The sequence below is a fragment of the Osmerus eperlanus genome, chromosome 7 (assembly GCF_963692335.1).
Source record: "Osmerus eperlanus chromosome 7, fOsmEpe2.1, whole genome shotgun sequence".
Taxonomy (NCBI): domain Eukaryota; kingdom Metazoa; phylum Chordata; class Actinopteri; order Osmeriformes; family Osmeridae; genus Osmerus; species Osmerus eperlanus.
In genome coordinates this window covers 1,903,882-1,919,992 of record NC_085024.1, presented here as the reverse complement: position 1 = coordinate 1,919,992, position 16,111 = coordinate 1,903,882, and the positions used below count along the sequence as shown (strand labels likewise).

General features: G+C 43.9%; 1 protein-coding gene across 1 annotated transcript in view; it reads left to right on the top strand.

The window, feature by feature from the left end:
• Window positions 1–12,724, top strand: part of LOC134024063 (uncharacterized) — a 54,565-nt gene extending 41,841 nt beyond the window's left edge. The window contains exons 10-17 of the mRNA XM_062466465.1: window positions 2,829–2,966; window positions 3,179–3,339; window positions 3,455–3,519; window positions 3,602–3,816; window positions 3,910–4,148; window positions 4,323–4,439; window positions 8,253–8,400; window positions 12,102–12,724. Of these exons, the coding sequence (XP_062322449.1) occupies window positions 2,829–2,966; window positions 3,179–3,339; window positions 3,455–3,519; window positions 3,602–3,816; window positions 3,910–4,148; window positions 4,323–4,439; window positions 8,253–8,400; window positions 12,102–12,418 (1,400 nt within the window). The 3' untranslated portion in view covers window positions 12,419–12,724. The remainder of the gene's footprint in view (window positions 1–2,828; window positions 2,967–3,178; window positions 3,340–3,454; window positions 3,520–3,601; window positions 3,817–3,909; window positions 4,149–4,322; window positions 4,440–8,252; window positions 8,401–12,101) is intronic.
• Window positions 12,725–16,111: the final 3,387 nt, after the last annotated feature.

Below are 16,111 nucleotides of genomic sequence, written 5' to 3'. Positions count from 1 at the left end.
CTGTCCATGCAGAGCCTGCTGTCCCTCCATGACCTGTCCATGCAGAGCCTGCTGTCCCTCCATGACCTGTCCATGCAGAGCCTGCTGTCCCTCCATGACCTGTCCATGCAGAGCCTGGTGTCCCTCCATGACCTGTCCATGCAGAGCCTGGTGTCTCTCCATGACCTGTCCATGCAGAGCCTGCTGTCCCTCCATGACCTGTCCATGCAGAGCCTGGTGTCCCTCCATGACCTGTCCATGCAGAGCCTGCTGTCCCTCCATGACCTGTCCATGCAGAGCCTGGTGTCTCTCCATGACCTGTCCATGCAGAGCCTGGTGTCCCTCCATGACCTGTCCATGCAGAGCCTGCTGTCCCTCCATGACCTGTCCATGCAGAGCCTGCTGTCCCTCCATGACCTGTCCATGCAGAGCCTGGTGTCCCTCCATGACCTGTCCATGCAGAGCCTGGTGTCCCTCCATGACCTGTCCATGCAGAGCCTGGTGTCTCTCCATGACCTGTCCATGCAGAGCCTGCTGTCCCTCCATGACCTGTCCATGCAGAGCCTGCTGTCCCTCCATGACCTGTCCATGCAGAGCCTGCTGTCCCTCCATGACCTGTCCATGCAGAGCCTGGTGTCCCTCCATGACCTGTCCATGCAGAGCCTGGTGTCCCTCCATGACCTGTCCATGCAGAGCCTGCTGTCCCTCCATGACCTGTCCATGCAGAGCCTGGTGTCCCTCCATGACCTGTCCATGCAGAGCCTGCTGTCCCTCCATGACCTGTCCATGCAGAGCCTGGTGTCCCTCCATGACCTGTCCATGCAGAGCCTGCTGTCCCTCCATGACCTGTCCATGCAGAGCCTGCTGTCCCTCCATGACCTGTCCATGCAGAGCCTGCTGTCCCTCCATGACCTGTCCATGCAGAGCCTGCTGTCCCTCCATGACCTGTCCATGCAGAGCCTGCTGTCCCTCCATGACCTGTCCATGCAGAGCCTGCTGTCCCTCCATGACCTGTCCATGCAGAGCCTGCTGTCCCTCCATGACCTGTCCATGCAGAGCCTGGTGTCCCTCCATGACCTGTCCATGCAGAGCCTGGTGTCCCTCCATGACCTGTCCATGCAGAGCCTGGTGTCTCTCCATGACCTGTCCATGCAGAGCCTGCTGTCCCTCCATGACCTGTCCATGCAGAGCCTGCTGTCCCTCCATGACCTGTCCATGCAGAGCCTGCTGTCCCTCCATGACCTGTCCATGCAGAGCCTGGTGTCCCTCCATGACCTGTCCATGCAGAGCCTGGTGTCCCTCCATGACCTGTCCATGCAGAGCCTGCTGTCCCTCCATGACCTGTCCATGCAGAGCCTGGTGTCCCTCCATGACCTGTCCATGCAGAGCCTGCTGTCCCTCCATGACCTGTCCATGCAGAGCCTGGTGTCCCTCCATGACCTGTCCATGCAGAGCCTGCTGTCCCTCCATGACCTGTCCATGCAGAGCCTGCTGTCCCTCCATGACCTGTCCATGCAGAGCCTGCTGTCCCTCCATGACCTGTCCATGCAGAGCCTGCTGTCCCTCCATGACCTGTCCATGCAGAGCCTGCTGTCCCTCCATGACCTGTCCATGCAGAGCCTGCTGTCCCTCCATGACCTGTCCATGCAGAGCCTGCTGTCCCTCCATGACCTGTCCATGCAGAGCCTGCTGTCCCTCCATGACCTGTCCATGCAGAGCCTGCTGTCCCTCCATGACCTGTCCATGCAGAGCCTGCTGTCCCTCCATGACCTGTCCATGCAGAGCCTAGTGTCCCTCCATGACCTGTCCATGCAGAGCCTGCTGTCCCTCCATGACCTGTCCATGCAGAGCCTGCTGTCCCTCCATGACCTGTCCATGCAGAGCCTGCTGTCCCTCCATGACCTGTCCATGCAGAGCCTGCTGTCCCTCCATGACCTGTCCATGCAGAGCCTGGTGTCCCTCCATGACCTGTCCATGCAGAGCCTGGTGTCCCTCCATGACCTGTCCATGCAGAGCCTGCTGTCCCTCCATGACCTGTCCATGCAGAGCCTGGTGTCCCTCCATGACCTGTCCATGCAGAGCCTGCTGTCCCTCCATGACCTGTCCATGCAGAGCCTGGTGTCCCTCCATGACCTGTCCATGCAGAGCCTGGTGTCCCTCCATGACCTGTCCATGCAGAGCCTGCTGTCCCTCCATGACCTGTCCATGCAGAGCCTGCTGTCCCTCCATGACCTGTCCATGCAGAGCCTGCTGTCCCTCCATGACCTGTCCATGCAGAGCCTGCTGTCCCTCCATGACCTGTCCATGCAGAGCCTGCTGTCCCTCCATGACCTGTCCATGCAGAGCCTGGTGTCCCTCCATGACCTGTCCATGCAGAGCCTGCTGTCCCTCCATGACCTGTCCATGCAGAGCCTGCTGTCCCTCCATGACCTGTCCATGCAGAGCCTGGTGTCCCTCCATGACCTGTCCATGCAGAGCCTGCTGTCCCTCCATGACCTGTCCATGCAGAGCCTGGTGTCCCTCCATGACCTGTCCATGCAGAGCCTGCTGTCCCTCCATGACCTGTCCATGCAGAGCCTGCTGTCCCTCCATGACCTGTCCATGCAGAGCCTGCTGTCCCTCCATGACCTGTCCATGCAGAGCCTGCTGTCCCTCCATGACCTGTCCATGCAGAGCCTGCTGTCCCTCCATGACCTGTCCATGCAGAGCCTGCTGTCCCTCCATGACCTGTCCATGCAGAGCCTGCTGTCCCTGGTGCTGAGGGTTCCAGGACGGCCTTGACTCTCTGTGGATGTTACACTGCGTAATACTAGACCTTGTTTAGTTATTTGTATGTTGTTGTTGTGCAGTGAGTGGAGACAGCAGAGCTCAGACAGACAGTGATTCTGATTGTATGTCTGAGGCTGGACCTCAGGCTGGATCTGAGGCTGGATCTGAGGCTGGATCTGAGGCTGGACCTGAGGCTGGATCGCTGCAGAGACAAGAGAGTAAGATGCCTGTCTGTCTGCCTGTCTGTCTACCTGCTGTCTGTCTAGATACTTACCTGTTTGCCTTTCTGTCCTTCAGTCAGTTGAATATTCCATAGATGTGGTCCCTGAGTAGGAAGCTAACCAGCCCAGTAGCTGGTCTGACCTGGTGTGTTTCTTTACAAAGTGGGGAGGCAGTAATAGCTGGTCTGACCTGCTGTGTTTCTCTACAGAGTGGGAAGATGGTAGATCTGATGTCATGTCTCTGGGGAGCTCTGGCTACGGCTCCCAGATGTCCAGTACTTCTCATCACAGCTCAGGGATTAAACCACACAGATCTCCACACACCAGATTAAACCCTGAACTTGCACACAGCAGGGAACCACAAGGACCGGTACGTAGACTACCAGATGATCTGGTCAGGTACAATATTTTATTCCAAAATGTCAGGTAAATGAAAATGTTACATAATTCATTTTTGATTATTTGAATTTCTCTCCTGTTTCCAGAGCCTAACTGTTCCATATGTTGTGATGCCTGAATACACCTCACCACCTTCAGAGATGTCATACAGGTGACGGTGCAGTTCTGTAGTATCTTAGAGGTATTCTTCATCTCCATGAATGTAATCATCACTGTTGTCCTTTGTCCCCCAGGCTCCAGTGCCCCCATGCAGGTGTGTTCCAGTGCAGGTTGACAGGTCTGGTCTTTCAGATGGAGGGAGAGGGGGAGGTGCTGTACAGAACTGTCCAATGGGACGAAGGTCTGCTGCTCTCCAAAGGCCAGACCCCTGCAGGACCCATGTTCAACATCAGCTGTCCTCAGGGCTCTGTCTGTCAGCTGCACCTCCCACACTGTGAGATTCTCTCTGGTGAGTTCCACACCTCTCACAACTCAGTAATACTACACTTGCCCTTCTCAGCTCTGAAATACTGCTGCTGACTGGAACCTGGCTGTCTTACAGGAGAGGGTCTTGACTCCTTGTCTGTGGCTCATGTCAGTGCTGGTACTATGGAGATTTTGCCTCCCCTGAGGGTGACTGACACACATGTGGTGGTGAACATCACAGACCTGTCCCTGTGGGGTTTGGTGAGACGGTTCATACCCTTCCTCACCATCAGGGGGCAGGTGCTGCCCTTCCTGCAACCACAATACTCTCTCCTGAACCTGGTTGTTTTACCACACAACGTTTCACTCCTGGAGGTACCATCCTTTCAACATGCTTCATACAAAAATCAGTATATCGGTTGCTATGGTTGTGCCAACAAGCAGTGAAAAGTGTGAATTTAAAGTGGTTAAAGAAAGGGTAGAAGTAAGTTGGTGAGCTATGCCAAGATAGTGACATGCTGACATATGTAATACATTGTCCTGTTGTAGGTGGAGAGGATGCAGAGATTGAGCTCCTACATACCTGTGTGTTCAGACTGTAAACTCTCTCGTTGGGAATTCTACAGTCTGCGCGGTGATGTGGAGGGAGATGAGATCCAACCTAAGGTAAACTCTCATACTAATTTATAATGATGTTGTCAAATTATGTCCTGTTAGGCTCAAAACAACTTTTATATTATCTGAGTTGGTTTTCTTACAAATTTGTTTTCATCAAACATTCTTACCTAATCAGTGTTTCCCATACATTGATTTATAAAAAATGGACCGCCACAAATGTATAAATAAATTTGTTTTTACTGTTTAACATGGCTTAAAAATATTTCATTGTAAAGCTGTGAGCAGCGCATTGATTCTCCCAGCCCCTTCTTGCCCCGCTCACTACAACGGACCCTCACAGACTCACAGACTTAGAGATGCGTTCTCGCTAACTCTGTAAGGGTTTAGGGCTGTCCCACTGTCAAATCGGTAAGTGTGCTAGGGCTCTTTGGCAGACATTTTGGGCCCTTTCTGTAAACCTGCATTTTGGCAGATTTTAGCCACAATGAGGGAATTGCCCACAATTCACAGCGTTGTGACGTGAAACACAAGGGTTACCAGGGGAAGCCCGGAAGCAAGAGAAAAATCCCTGCAAACCCGCCTTATAAGGTAAGAAAGAAGAAGAACAGTAAACAAACAAGCATGGAAGGAGTAACTAACCCTGAAGTTCATGTTTAGAAAAAAAAATTTACATCCACAATAAGTGTTTCAGCGTTGACAAGGTCACGGGACAATGCCAAAGTGTTGTATGCCAAATTCATAGTATTTTGAGCCCTTGCAGCCTAAAGAAAGTCTGTTAGGGTTTAGGGTGGAGATTGAGATTGGGGAATAGAAAGAAGAAGAATGGTAAACAAACAAGCATAGAAGCGTTTTTAACACAAAGCTCACTGATGGTCAATATAGACAGAACTGTTTGTAATTTGTCCTTTGATTATAGTTCCAAATATGCTTTCATCAGATTTGATCCAACAACATTACAATTTTTCCGATAATGCAGCAAAGTGCTGTCCCATTTAGATTTATAGTATTTTAAGCCGTTGTAGCCTCTTGCACTCATTCACTTACTAGGTGACGTCAACTAAGTCTGAGGGTTCAGGGCTTAGGGGGGACATTGGGATTGGGCCTTAGTATCATAATTCTCTGCACAAATTAGTCAAAAACGGATACATTCAAGTTAAAAACACTAATATTCATAGTTATTCCCTACCTGCACTCACATCAAACCGACACTAGGACCTAGGTTTTGGCTAAACCCCTAATGTTTACAACATCTGGCTACACCCCTGCCTACCACAACAAATATAATCTAATTATGTGGGAAACACTGCTAATTATCCACTGGCCTAGGCTCATCCCTACCAGACAGATGGTTCTGAATGGTTCCGATTTAGCTGTTAACAATGGGCCTCATTCACCAAATGTTCTTACGAACAAATTTGTTCTCAAACCCCACTTACGCAGTTTTGACGAAGATTCTGGCATTCACCAATGTTTTCTTATTTGGGATTTGTTCTTAGGTAAGAACAGAATTTACGCACACCCAAGAGCACTCTTACGCACAATTGAGAGCTGACATGTTTGTGCAAAATAAGTAGTTATCGTCCGTTCTAATTTAAAATTGAATATTTCTCTCCTTTTTAATTTTCCAACTAATAATTTTCATAATTTTACACATGTTCTTTTTGTTTGTTTTAATAAATACACACTACACTTACACTTCTGCTCATTTGTAAAGCACTTTGAATTTCCATTGTGTATGAATTGTGCTAGGCCTATGTAAATACAGTATTTTACAATCGCTATGACAATTTTTTCAATACTTTTAACAAGTTTCCTAAACTCTTAGCACAACATCCGTCTGTATTGGCTATACCATTAACACAACATCCGTCTGTATTGGCTATACCATTAACACAACATCCGTCTGTATTGGCTATACCATTAACACATTTCTTGTTGCTCTCACACAAAATGCATAGAATAAACACAAATGTTAAATGCCTGAAGTTCTTTTACACACAAGCTCAACCAAGACCAAAACAATCGATTTTTACTGCCCAATTTACCAATGCTTTCACACTGTATGTCGGAACAGATAACATCATGTTCAAAACCTAACTTATTGGTTAAAGTCAAAGTGAACAGCTGTTCATATTGTAAATTGAAATACAAACATATCCCCTGTATTTTATTCTATTGCTACTGAGAAACAGCTGGTTGAAGTTATGGAAATACTGTAAATCACAGCTGATTCCCAACTCGGAAACACTCAGGTGTATACAGTAAGCGGACCTATTTGGGCTGATCTTATGTGGAAAAAGAACAATACAGAGAAACACGAAGAAAAAAAGAATATGTAATGCCTGCACGAGGGAGAGGAAGACAAGTACCAGGACAAGGGAGAGGAGTTAGAATGTGTGGTGGTGCTCAGAGAAGGGCCAGAGCTAGGGTAATACTGTAAATGGAAGCTATATTGCATATGTCTTGCAGTAATGTCCTGTTGCAAACAAAGCCTTTACTGCAGCAATTATGTTTCTGTCTTCTTTTTTTCAATACAGTAACCATACATTCTATAAAGCTACTCTGAGATGGGTCATTCATTTTTTGTTCTGAATTTCTGCAACAAAAGAAACTAAATGCATGCATTTACTAAACCCAACAAAACAAAAATGTAAAGAGGCTTCAAAAGAAACTGAATTGCAAAACACAATCTATGATCCATATACCGTGAGACCTGACACATATACTGTATAATAGAATGCAGTTTCTGTAATTTCATCTGATGTTAGTGTTTTTTTATGACATGTGCTATGATTGATTAAATGTTCCTGTTGAAAGAGAACATGTGTTAGTGTTTGGTAGACATGGTGTCATGTTTAGTGTATTTTTGTGTTATGAAAATGAGCGTTTGAGTTGAGTTTACAATGTGTGATTTTGAGCATGAAATTAACAAATGTGTGTGGTAGGTGTGTTGGTGCATTAAGAGTTAAGGAAACTTGTTAGATGTATTGAAAAGATTGTCATAGCGATTGTAAAAAAAACTGTAAACTAGCCTTGCTTTGCCTTCAATTCAAATCAATTATGTTAACAGGGAACGTTGCCATCCAATAATAAGTGACTTATCACTGTATTTATAGGCCCAAAGTAGGCTTATTCCGTACACTAGGACTACACCACACAATGGCGTATTTGTTGCTGCTGCAAAATTTTGCAGATCGTTCCCTGAGGAGGGAACACATCTTCCTTGACCATACCGATTTATTTGCAGAGAGCGACGAGTAGGCTACCTGTTGGGACGCTTTAGGCTACCAAGAGCAGTCCTCATGGATATTTGTAACAGTCAATGGATGTTTTTTTGCTTAAGAATTAAGATTAAAGTTAAACCATTTATTTTTCACTTCATCAGTTCTGCGCCCTTCTCCAGATACAGCGTTCACTGTATGAGTAATTGCATTCCATGCATCGGTTTTATTTACTGCTTTGTAACCACCGCTGACGCTAAATATGATGTGTCGTTTGTCGCTAACTTCTTGCAGCTGTACCTCTACTTCAGAATTATTAAAAGTTTTTCTGTCTTTCATCGAGGCCTCCACCGTCTTTACCACGTCGTTTTGACATTTCTCTGAGTGTGCACACAGCCCTGCCATATCATGCCCTTTTATGGGAATTAACAGGGCGTTTACCTGTGCTAAATAGGAGCAACAGGGCACAAGCTTTCAACTTACGAAATATTTGCATTCATCATTCTAAGAACAATTCTGCTGTTTAAGAAAACGTCATGAATCACACGTAGATTTATCTTAGGAACTTTAAGAACAAATTTAAGAAATAACTTAGGAAGATATTGGTGAATGAGGCCCAATGCTCTCATCTGTGTTCCAGCATGTTCAGGTCCACTGGAACTACGGTCCAAACTACCACCCCACCTTCCAGGTGTTTCTGAGCGCCGACACAGAAAAGGTGGGGTTGAGGCTTCTGGAGAGAGGGGAAGAAGGAAAGGAGGTTTGGGCGGCACGTGTTCCACTACCAGGTACAGGACATCCTCAGGGTCCACATTCAGGCTTCTGTTTCTGCTGTACTTTACAGAGGTTCATGATTGGCAGCAACGTCCACCAACCGGACGCCAGAATCGGTCCCATTCACCAAGATACTGAATAAAAGGAAGCCCAACCCAATCTCAATTCCTGTTTGATGAGGTTTAGCTGATGAGAACAAAATACTTCTGATACTTGCGGTATCTTCTGTACTTTCTGTATGCACTATTTGTATGTCACTGTGGACAGAATCATCTGCTAAATGCAGGGCTCGACAATAACGATGGCCCGGGGCCAGTAAAAAGTAACGTCGGGACAGTTAAACTAGCAACTCACTGGCCCGATCGGGCCACTGCAAATTATCGATTGAAAAAAAAATTTGAATTGTAAAAGTTAACATCCTTCATATGTTTTGCTATCTGCTAAATGAATAAATAACTTTGCAGCTCGTGGGGCGCACAGTTATGGAAGCAAATCGTTACCAAAATTCAAATGCAAATGCATTTCCAGAAATGCATTTGCATTTTAAGAATGTGGCTGCATTATTTGACTCATAAATTAATTTAGTAATCAATCATCCTATTTGCATTTTAATTTTCTTCTTCAAGAGTGCTCAATCTTTCACTTAATTAAAATGAAAAAGAAATAGACATTTGAGATTTAATTTTCAAAACATGCCCCAGCAAATAGATACCAAAATTCAATTTGAAATGTAAAATTTGAAAATTCCAGAAATGCATTTTCATTTTAAGAACGTGGCTGTAAAATCGTGACCACAATTCAAATTCAAATGCATTTGCAGAAATGCAAAATGAACGAAAAAGCATTCTGAGCGGCGCAGCAGAGTGACGTCAGTAGCCGCTCTTCTTCAGCTCCCTGCTGACCGAGCTACCCATCTTGTTCGGTAGGGAGCGGTGTGCACATCTGCATTGCAATTACATTGCAAATGTGCCGGGAAATTGATTGAATTGCCGGGTCTTTAGAGGACGCATCACAGACTGAGCAACTTGATGTCAAACAATGACTAAAACAGTGGCAGAGCTACTATTAATGTGTAAATCTGTGACGGCAGAGTATGCAGCCAAGCTCTCTATGACTTGTTCTACTCGGTCACGGGCATCAGACTCAGATATATTATTAGATTCTACCTGTTCAGCTAATTCTAACAGTGTTTGCACAATTTGAGGGAGCGCCATGGTCTGTGATGCGTCCTCTAAAGCAGCGGTCCCCAACCTTTTTTGCGCCACGGACCGCTTTCATGTAAGACATATTTTCACGGACCGGCAGAACGGACTGGGAGGAAAGATAGGCCCTGGACAGCTGCGCTGCTAATGCATGTACATTCTGGGTTTGATCCTAGTCAGTGACTTCCACACCTAATGCGAGCACGCGGAGCGCGCGAGAAAAATAGTTCAGCTGATTTGAGCGAAAAATAGTTTTTGGAGTTTTATGTAAAATAAACAGCCGTTTTTTCAATTGACCCATCTTTAAGTTTCTTAGCCTGGTTTTCCATCGTTATATTGTTACTATCTAGCTTTCGATGTGTCAGTCCCACTGTTGTGTGTGACTATAAGCTACGACAGTGACACCCGAAGTGCGTTCCTTATATCCAGTTCAGGCCTATTCCTTCTTGATGTTGGAAATGGAAGCAGGGTTTTCAGTGCTTTAGTGGCGATCTCAGGATAGCCTTCATCCAAAACACCGATAGAGTTGTTGTCTCAAACAGGCTTCATTGAGTGGTAACTATCACTTGTCATGTGTCAAGAGGAAGAGACACGCACAATACCGTTCAATAAAGCCCACAAACATGCTAAAAAATGAGTAAACACACGTCTTTGCAGAGCTTTTTTGCTCAGGGGAAAAGGCCCGCGGAGAAGGAGAGAATCAGGTCATTTTTCAGAATAAAACGTCTTTAAGACTCTGATAATCAATTAAAAGGAAATAATGTTATTAATTCTTTTTTGTGCGGCCCGGTACGAAATGACCCACGGACCGGTACCGGTCCGCGGACCGGTGGGCACCGGTTGGGGAACGCTGCTCTAAAGACCCGGCAATTCAATCAATTTCCCGGCACATTTGCAATGTAATGCAATGCAGATGTGCACACCGCTCCCTACCGAACAAGATGGGTAGCTCGGTCAGCAGGGAGCTGAAGAAGAGCGGATACTGACGTCACTCTGCTGCGCCGCTCAGAATGCTTTTTCGTTCATTTTGCATTTCTGCAAATGCATTTGAATTTGAATTGTGGTCACGATTTTACAGCCACGTTCTTAAAATGAAAATGCATTTCTGGAAATGCATTTGAATTTGAATTGTGGTCACGATTTTGCAGCCACGTTCTTAAAATGAAAATGCATTTCTGGAAATGCATTTGAATTTGAATTGTGGTCACGATTTTGCAGCCACGTTCTTGAAAATGAAAATGCATTTCTGGAAATGCATTTGAATTTGAATTGTGGTCAGGATTTTGCAGCCACATTCTTAAAATGAAAATGCATTTCTGGAAATGCATTTGAATTTTCAAATTTTACATTTCAAATTGAATTTTGGTATCTATTTGCTGGGGCATGTTTTGAAAATTAAATCTCAAATGTCTATTTCTTTTTCATTTTAATTAAGTGAAAGATTGAGCACTCTTGAAGAAGAAAATTAAAATGCAAATAGGATGATTGATTACTAAATTCATTTATGAGTCAAATAATGCAGCCACATTCTTAAAATGCAAATGCATTTCTGGAAATGCATTTGCATTTGAATTTTGGTAACGATTTGCTTCCATACACAGTTGGCAAATCAAGACTTGAGTAGTGAGTGACGACTGGTTGTCAAATTGTAATTCTCTAATCTCGATACATTTAACAACTGGCGCGAGACTGGCGCGAAACAATAACGTGAAGATGGCAGCAAAGTAGAGCTACGAGCTCAAACGGAAGCAACTTTTTTTATGGTGTCGTCTGTTCCCGTCTAAAGCAGACAAAAGTGGATATTTTTCGAAAACAATACCTGACCAGCCATGCTAGCAGACAGCACATGGTTTGACCATACTGGTCAGGAATGTAAATGTAGATGCCCATCGTGTTATTGCACGACTTAGAACAACGGCATATCACGTAATTAAGACAGGCCAGCCGTTCGTCTCGTTCCCCCAGGCTATTGAACTGCAGCAGAAGAATGGTGTCGACTTGGGTACTTAGTATCATATTGATGAAATGCTATGGAAGCTTTTATATATTAGCATTGAGGGACCAGAGGTTTCAGTTTCAGCCAGACAGAGTTGAGCAGAGATGGCTGTCAGCAGGGAAGAGAGCACGTCATGTTTGAGGTTAAGAGTCAATTGTTTTGCTGACTATTACCCTTTAATTTTTTATCACTAGAAATGTGATTTCATTTTTGTTCTTTTTATATCCAGGATGTGTTTAATAAATGGTTAAACATATTAACAGAATAACACAACTTATAAGTCTTTGGTTTTGTTGTAACAATGATAAATTACAACTTTTGGAGGGGGGGCCAGTAAAAACTGTCTTGGGGCCAGTAAGTTTCAAACCCAATTTTTTTTAATGTTGAGCCCTGGCTAAATGTATAAAATGTAAGGTAGCAGTGATCTGCTGCTTCTCCCTCAACAATGTTGTTCTATCACAGTAAACACTTCATCTCTGAACAGCTGAACACATCTGGGTTTCCTCCACACAACCAGGTTCCTCATCGATGGGAGGTATGCAGACTGAGCATGCTCAGAAGGGCTCTGCAGAGGAGCAGCTGCGCTCTGCAAGACTGAAGTTTGTGGAGCGAGTGTCCAGGCCTGTCCTGGATGATCTGCTGGATGGCCTTCTTCAGGAGAAAGTCATCAACGATGCTGAGATGGAGGCAGTGAAGGTGGAGGCAGTGAGGAAGGACAGAGCACGGGTCACTGTTGACATGGTCCTGAGGAAAGGATCTCTCTCATGTTTTGTGATGAAAACTATGTTGGGTAGATATGACCCTGCTTTATACAAAACTCTTGGCTTCAAATAAAACATGCAGAGAACAGTGTCAGACCTAAGATGAGTATGACACTAGTGTTTCAGCCTAGTTGTTAAATACAGTTTGTACAAATATATTAATTTACTATTTAAATACAGATCAATGAAATATGAATTTGCAGTATACTAACAAATTATGTTAAAACTATATTGTTGGCATAAAACATAATAAAACAACGTAAAATATTACTCTTTTTACAACTGTTTCCCGCTGGATACAGCCATATATTGGGATACGCCCTTTATAACAATCAATATTTTGAATGAAAACCTCCAATAAATGTAACGTTTTTTTAAAGGATGTTTTTTATTCAGACCACAGCTGTCAGAACCTGGATTGTGTAAACGCTGTTTCACTTCAATCAACTGAGAATTTTAATATTGTGATTTCTTAGCAAACTGCACTCTTCTGCTGCTGGGAAGCAAGCCTGTTTTTGAAATCACTATCGATGTTGTATAAATAACCCGTCTTTAGCAATCTTTTGTCTAGTTTAGCAGCACGTGGAGTATCATTACTGTACCATATTTACAAAGAAACGCCTTGCTTGAGAATCAGCATGGCTTTGAAAATCTTTTTGATCCAAATTTTTTTAACTTGTAGGCAACACGTGTCCGATTATTTTTTTTGTGAACATCTTGATATTGATTTGGGGACAATGACATTACTGGCCAGCTAGTCTTTTTGTCAAATATTGTCAAATGATATTTACTGTTTGTCAACCGTACACAATGTTAATCCTTTTGAAACTTGCTAGCATAACACTGGATGAAACAGAAGAAACCAAAAAGACAGACATTTTTTGGAAAGTCAGGCCATTACTTGATCGTGTGATTGTGACACCATAATACGTTCAGTTTTTCTACCTTCTAAGTTTGGCTGTCTTTTCAAACTATAATGGTCCTGTGGTTCACTACAGTGGACATGCTGTAATGTTTTTTAAGTCTAAATAAACAGTAAATCACATAAAAGATTAAAATGGAAAAACACTACAAAACTATTGGGAACTACTCTTGGTTCCCAATAGTTTTGCACTTGTAGTGTGTCAGTTTGGCCACTAGGTGTCAGTGTAGTGTTTCCCTATCAGTCCCAACAGTGGGCTGCTGCCATGGTGGTATTCTGTCAGGTAAACAAGTTTTAACCTTGTGAGACAGCTGGGTTTGTGAGATCACGTCCACGCGAGAATCCATCTGTCCAGTATATTGTGAAAGTGCCTAACAGGCACAGTGTTCCAAACTGTTTCAAATTATAACTTCCCAGGTGTCTGTGTGTAAAAACCATCTGGCAGAAGTAACTTAAAACGGTTATCAAGGTTCTAATTCAAGGTTTTGGAATTCAGCCACAACATGTCAGACAAGCATCACAGACCTTTAAAAAGGTGCACGTTTCGTTCAATAGAGAAAAATGGGTAACAAGACGAGTACGAGTATGAACATACTGCTTTTAAAACCAACCATTCATTTTGTCAGTGCCTCTTAACTATACCAGTGGATCCTATCCAGCCTAGCCTGCACAGAAGTAGGCTTCAACAACGACAAACATTGTGAATTAAGTGGTATCGTTAAACTGAGACCCAAGGACGCTTTGGCAGCAAACTAAGGAAACCATGAACATGTCCCTGAACGGGCTAGATGAGTACAACACCCTGCCTTTTGAAGACCAAGACCATGGTGACCTTTTGTGGTGACCCATGAGAGTTAGAGCCGTGCTCCTTGACATGTGAGAAAGAGCTAAGCTGATCTCACGATGATGTTCAGGATGTGACTGTGTGCACCCTGACCAACAGTGACTGTAGTCTATATAGCTGGTGGGCCGAAGCTCAACATTGTGCATTTGAACGATCCCTGGCGATGGAGGAGCTGGATTTCTCTGTATCGCTTTAAAACTTTTCTACAACCCTTAAAAAATGTGTTGGCATGTCCAGTTCTTGCACATTTTTCAAGGAACAAACATTTTGTTTTCCGGACAACTATGGTCCGCATCCAATAAGAGCTCATGTACATGACACCTTCATAAAATCCACCAATCGTATACCCCGATATTCAAGGCGAGTAAAGTAGGATGTAAACATTCACATGTGCATTTTGGTGAGCCGGTATATTGTCAGTGGGTAACTGGGCTTCAAATGTATGGAGAAAAAAATAAAACAAATGGGCAATTCAGGTATTCTCTGAAGAAACATTGCAACATTCCACTTAAGTGAGCATATTTGTTAAATTATTGCGCTGCTATTAGTCATCAGAGAAGTTAACAGTTAAGTGATAATGAAATGTGCAGAACATTGTTCAAATAAATGTACAGTATTGTTTTAAGTGTGTGTCGCCTAAACATATAATAATGACATGAATCAATGACATACGTAATTATAATTAGCCAAGAGTAGGTATACCACATCAGTAACACTTATCAATACATATTGACATCTCTGCACACTTGGCAAGTTGGAAACTAACCTCATTAGCATAATACACGTACGTGCAAAATTAATTGTATCGCTAGCAAGGCCACAAGTAGTTGCAATCATGGAATGCTGTATGCATGTAGGTAGCAAACCAAGGAAAGCATTCTTGCAGTAAAAACTATCTGTCCCCGACTTAGATTTTCTTTGGTCGACCAAGACTCGAAAAAACACTTCTGAAAATCGACTAATCGAAATTTGAAACTTTTTTTTATTCTATAAATGTCACAATGTTTTTTATCAAACCCTTTTGTGTGATGTTTTTACTAACTGTTTTAAGAGATAATATGAAAGAAATACATACGTAAGAAGGGAGATTGACAACTAAACAAACATAAATGTACAAACATTTATCAATGTAGCTGCTGGATTCAGCCGCTATAAAATAAGCTAATTACTAATAATAAGTCTCGTGTCACCAGTCCTGTTGTTACCGAATGCCGATATAATACAAAATGCCTGATTGGTTATTATGTATTATCTCTTACAATGTACTACAAATAAAAAATATTGTTTGTTTAACATGCAAATCATCCGAGCGCGCTGATCACTGCCTGAAAACGTGCAGCATGCAAACTTACGTAGAAGCAGAGTGGGGAAAGGTGCAACAGAGAAAAATTTTGTTGTCTTGGCCGAAGAAGATAATGTCATTCGATTTGGATGTGATTCTTATATTAGGCATATTCATTTTTCAACCCAGCGCGTTAGCATGAGAAAAGTAGGCCAACTTACGTTTTTCAGGTGGTAGGCTACATCATATTCGACGTCGAACTATGAAAAATAATAGCCTGGCTCTGCCCTCCTACGTACTTCCGCTCAATTTAGATTTAGCTTCTGTACTAGGTCTGGCCATGAGGTAAGTATGTCAGATGTCTCTGGTTAATTTTCTACCGGTCAATCAGCGAACAGAGGGAGTGGCTGTCGTGCGAGTTTGTGTTGTAGTTCCGTAATGGAGGCGGAGAAAGATGCGAGCGAAGCCATTCGGTCCGTTGTGGCAACGCTGCCGAATATCCAACAGCTAAAGCCGGAGCAAGAACTAGTTTTGCTGAGTTTTGTTGGTGGCCATGATGTTGTGGCCCTCCTCCCCACGGGGTTCGGGAACAGTTTGATTTTCCTGCTACGGCAGCTAGCTCTGTTACAGTAGGGGTGAAGGAATTGGCGAACGCTAGCGATTGGTTATGGCAGATCAGAGTGGCTCTGGGCAGATCCAATAGTTTTAAACTTCAACA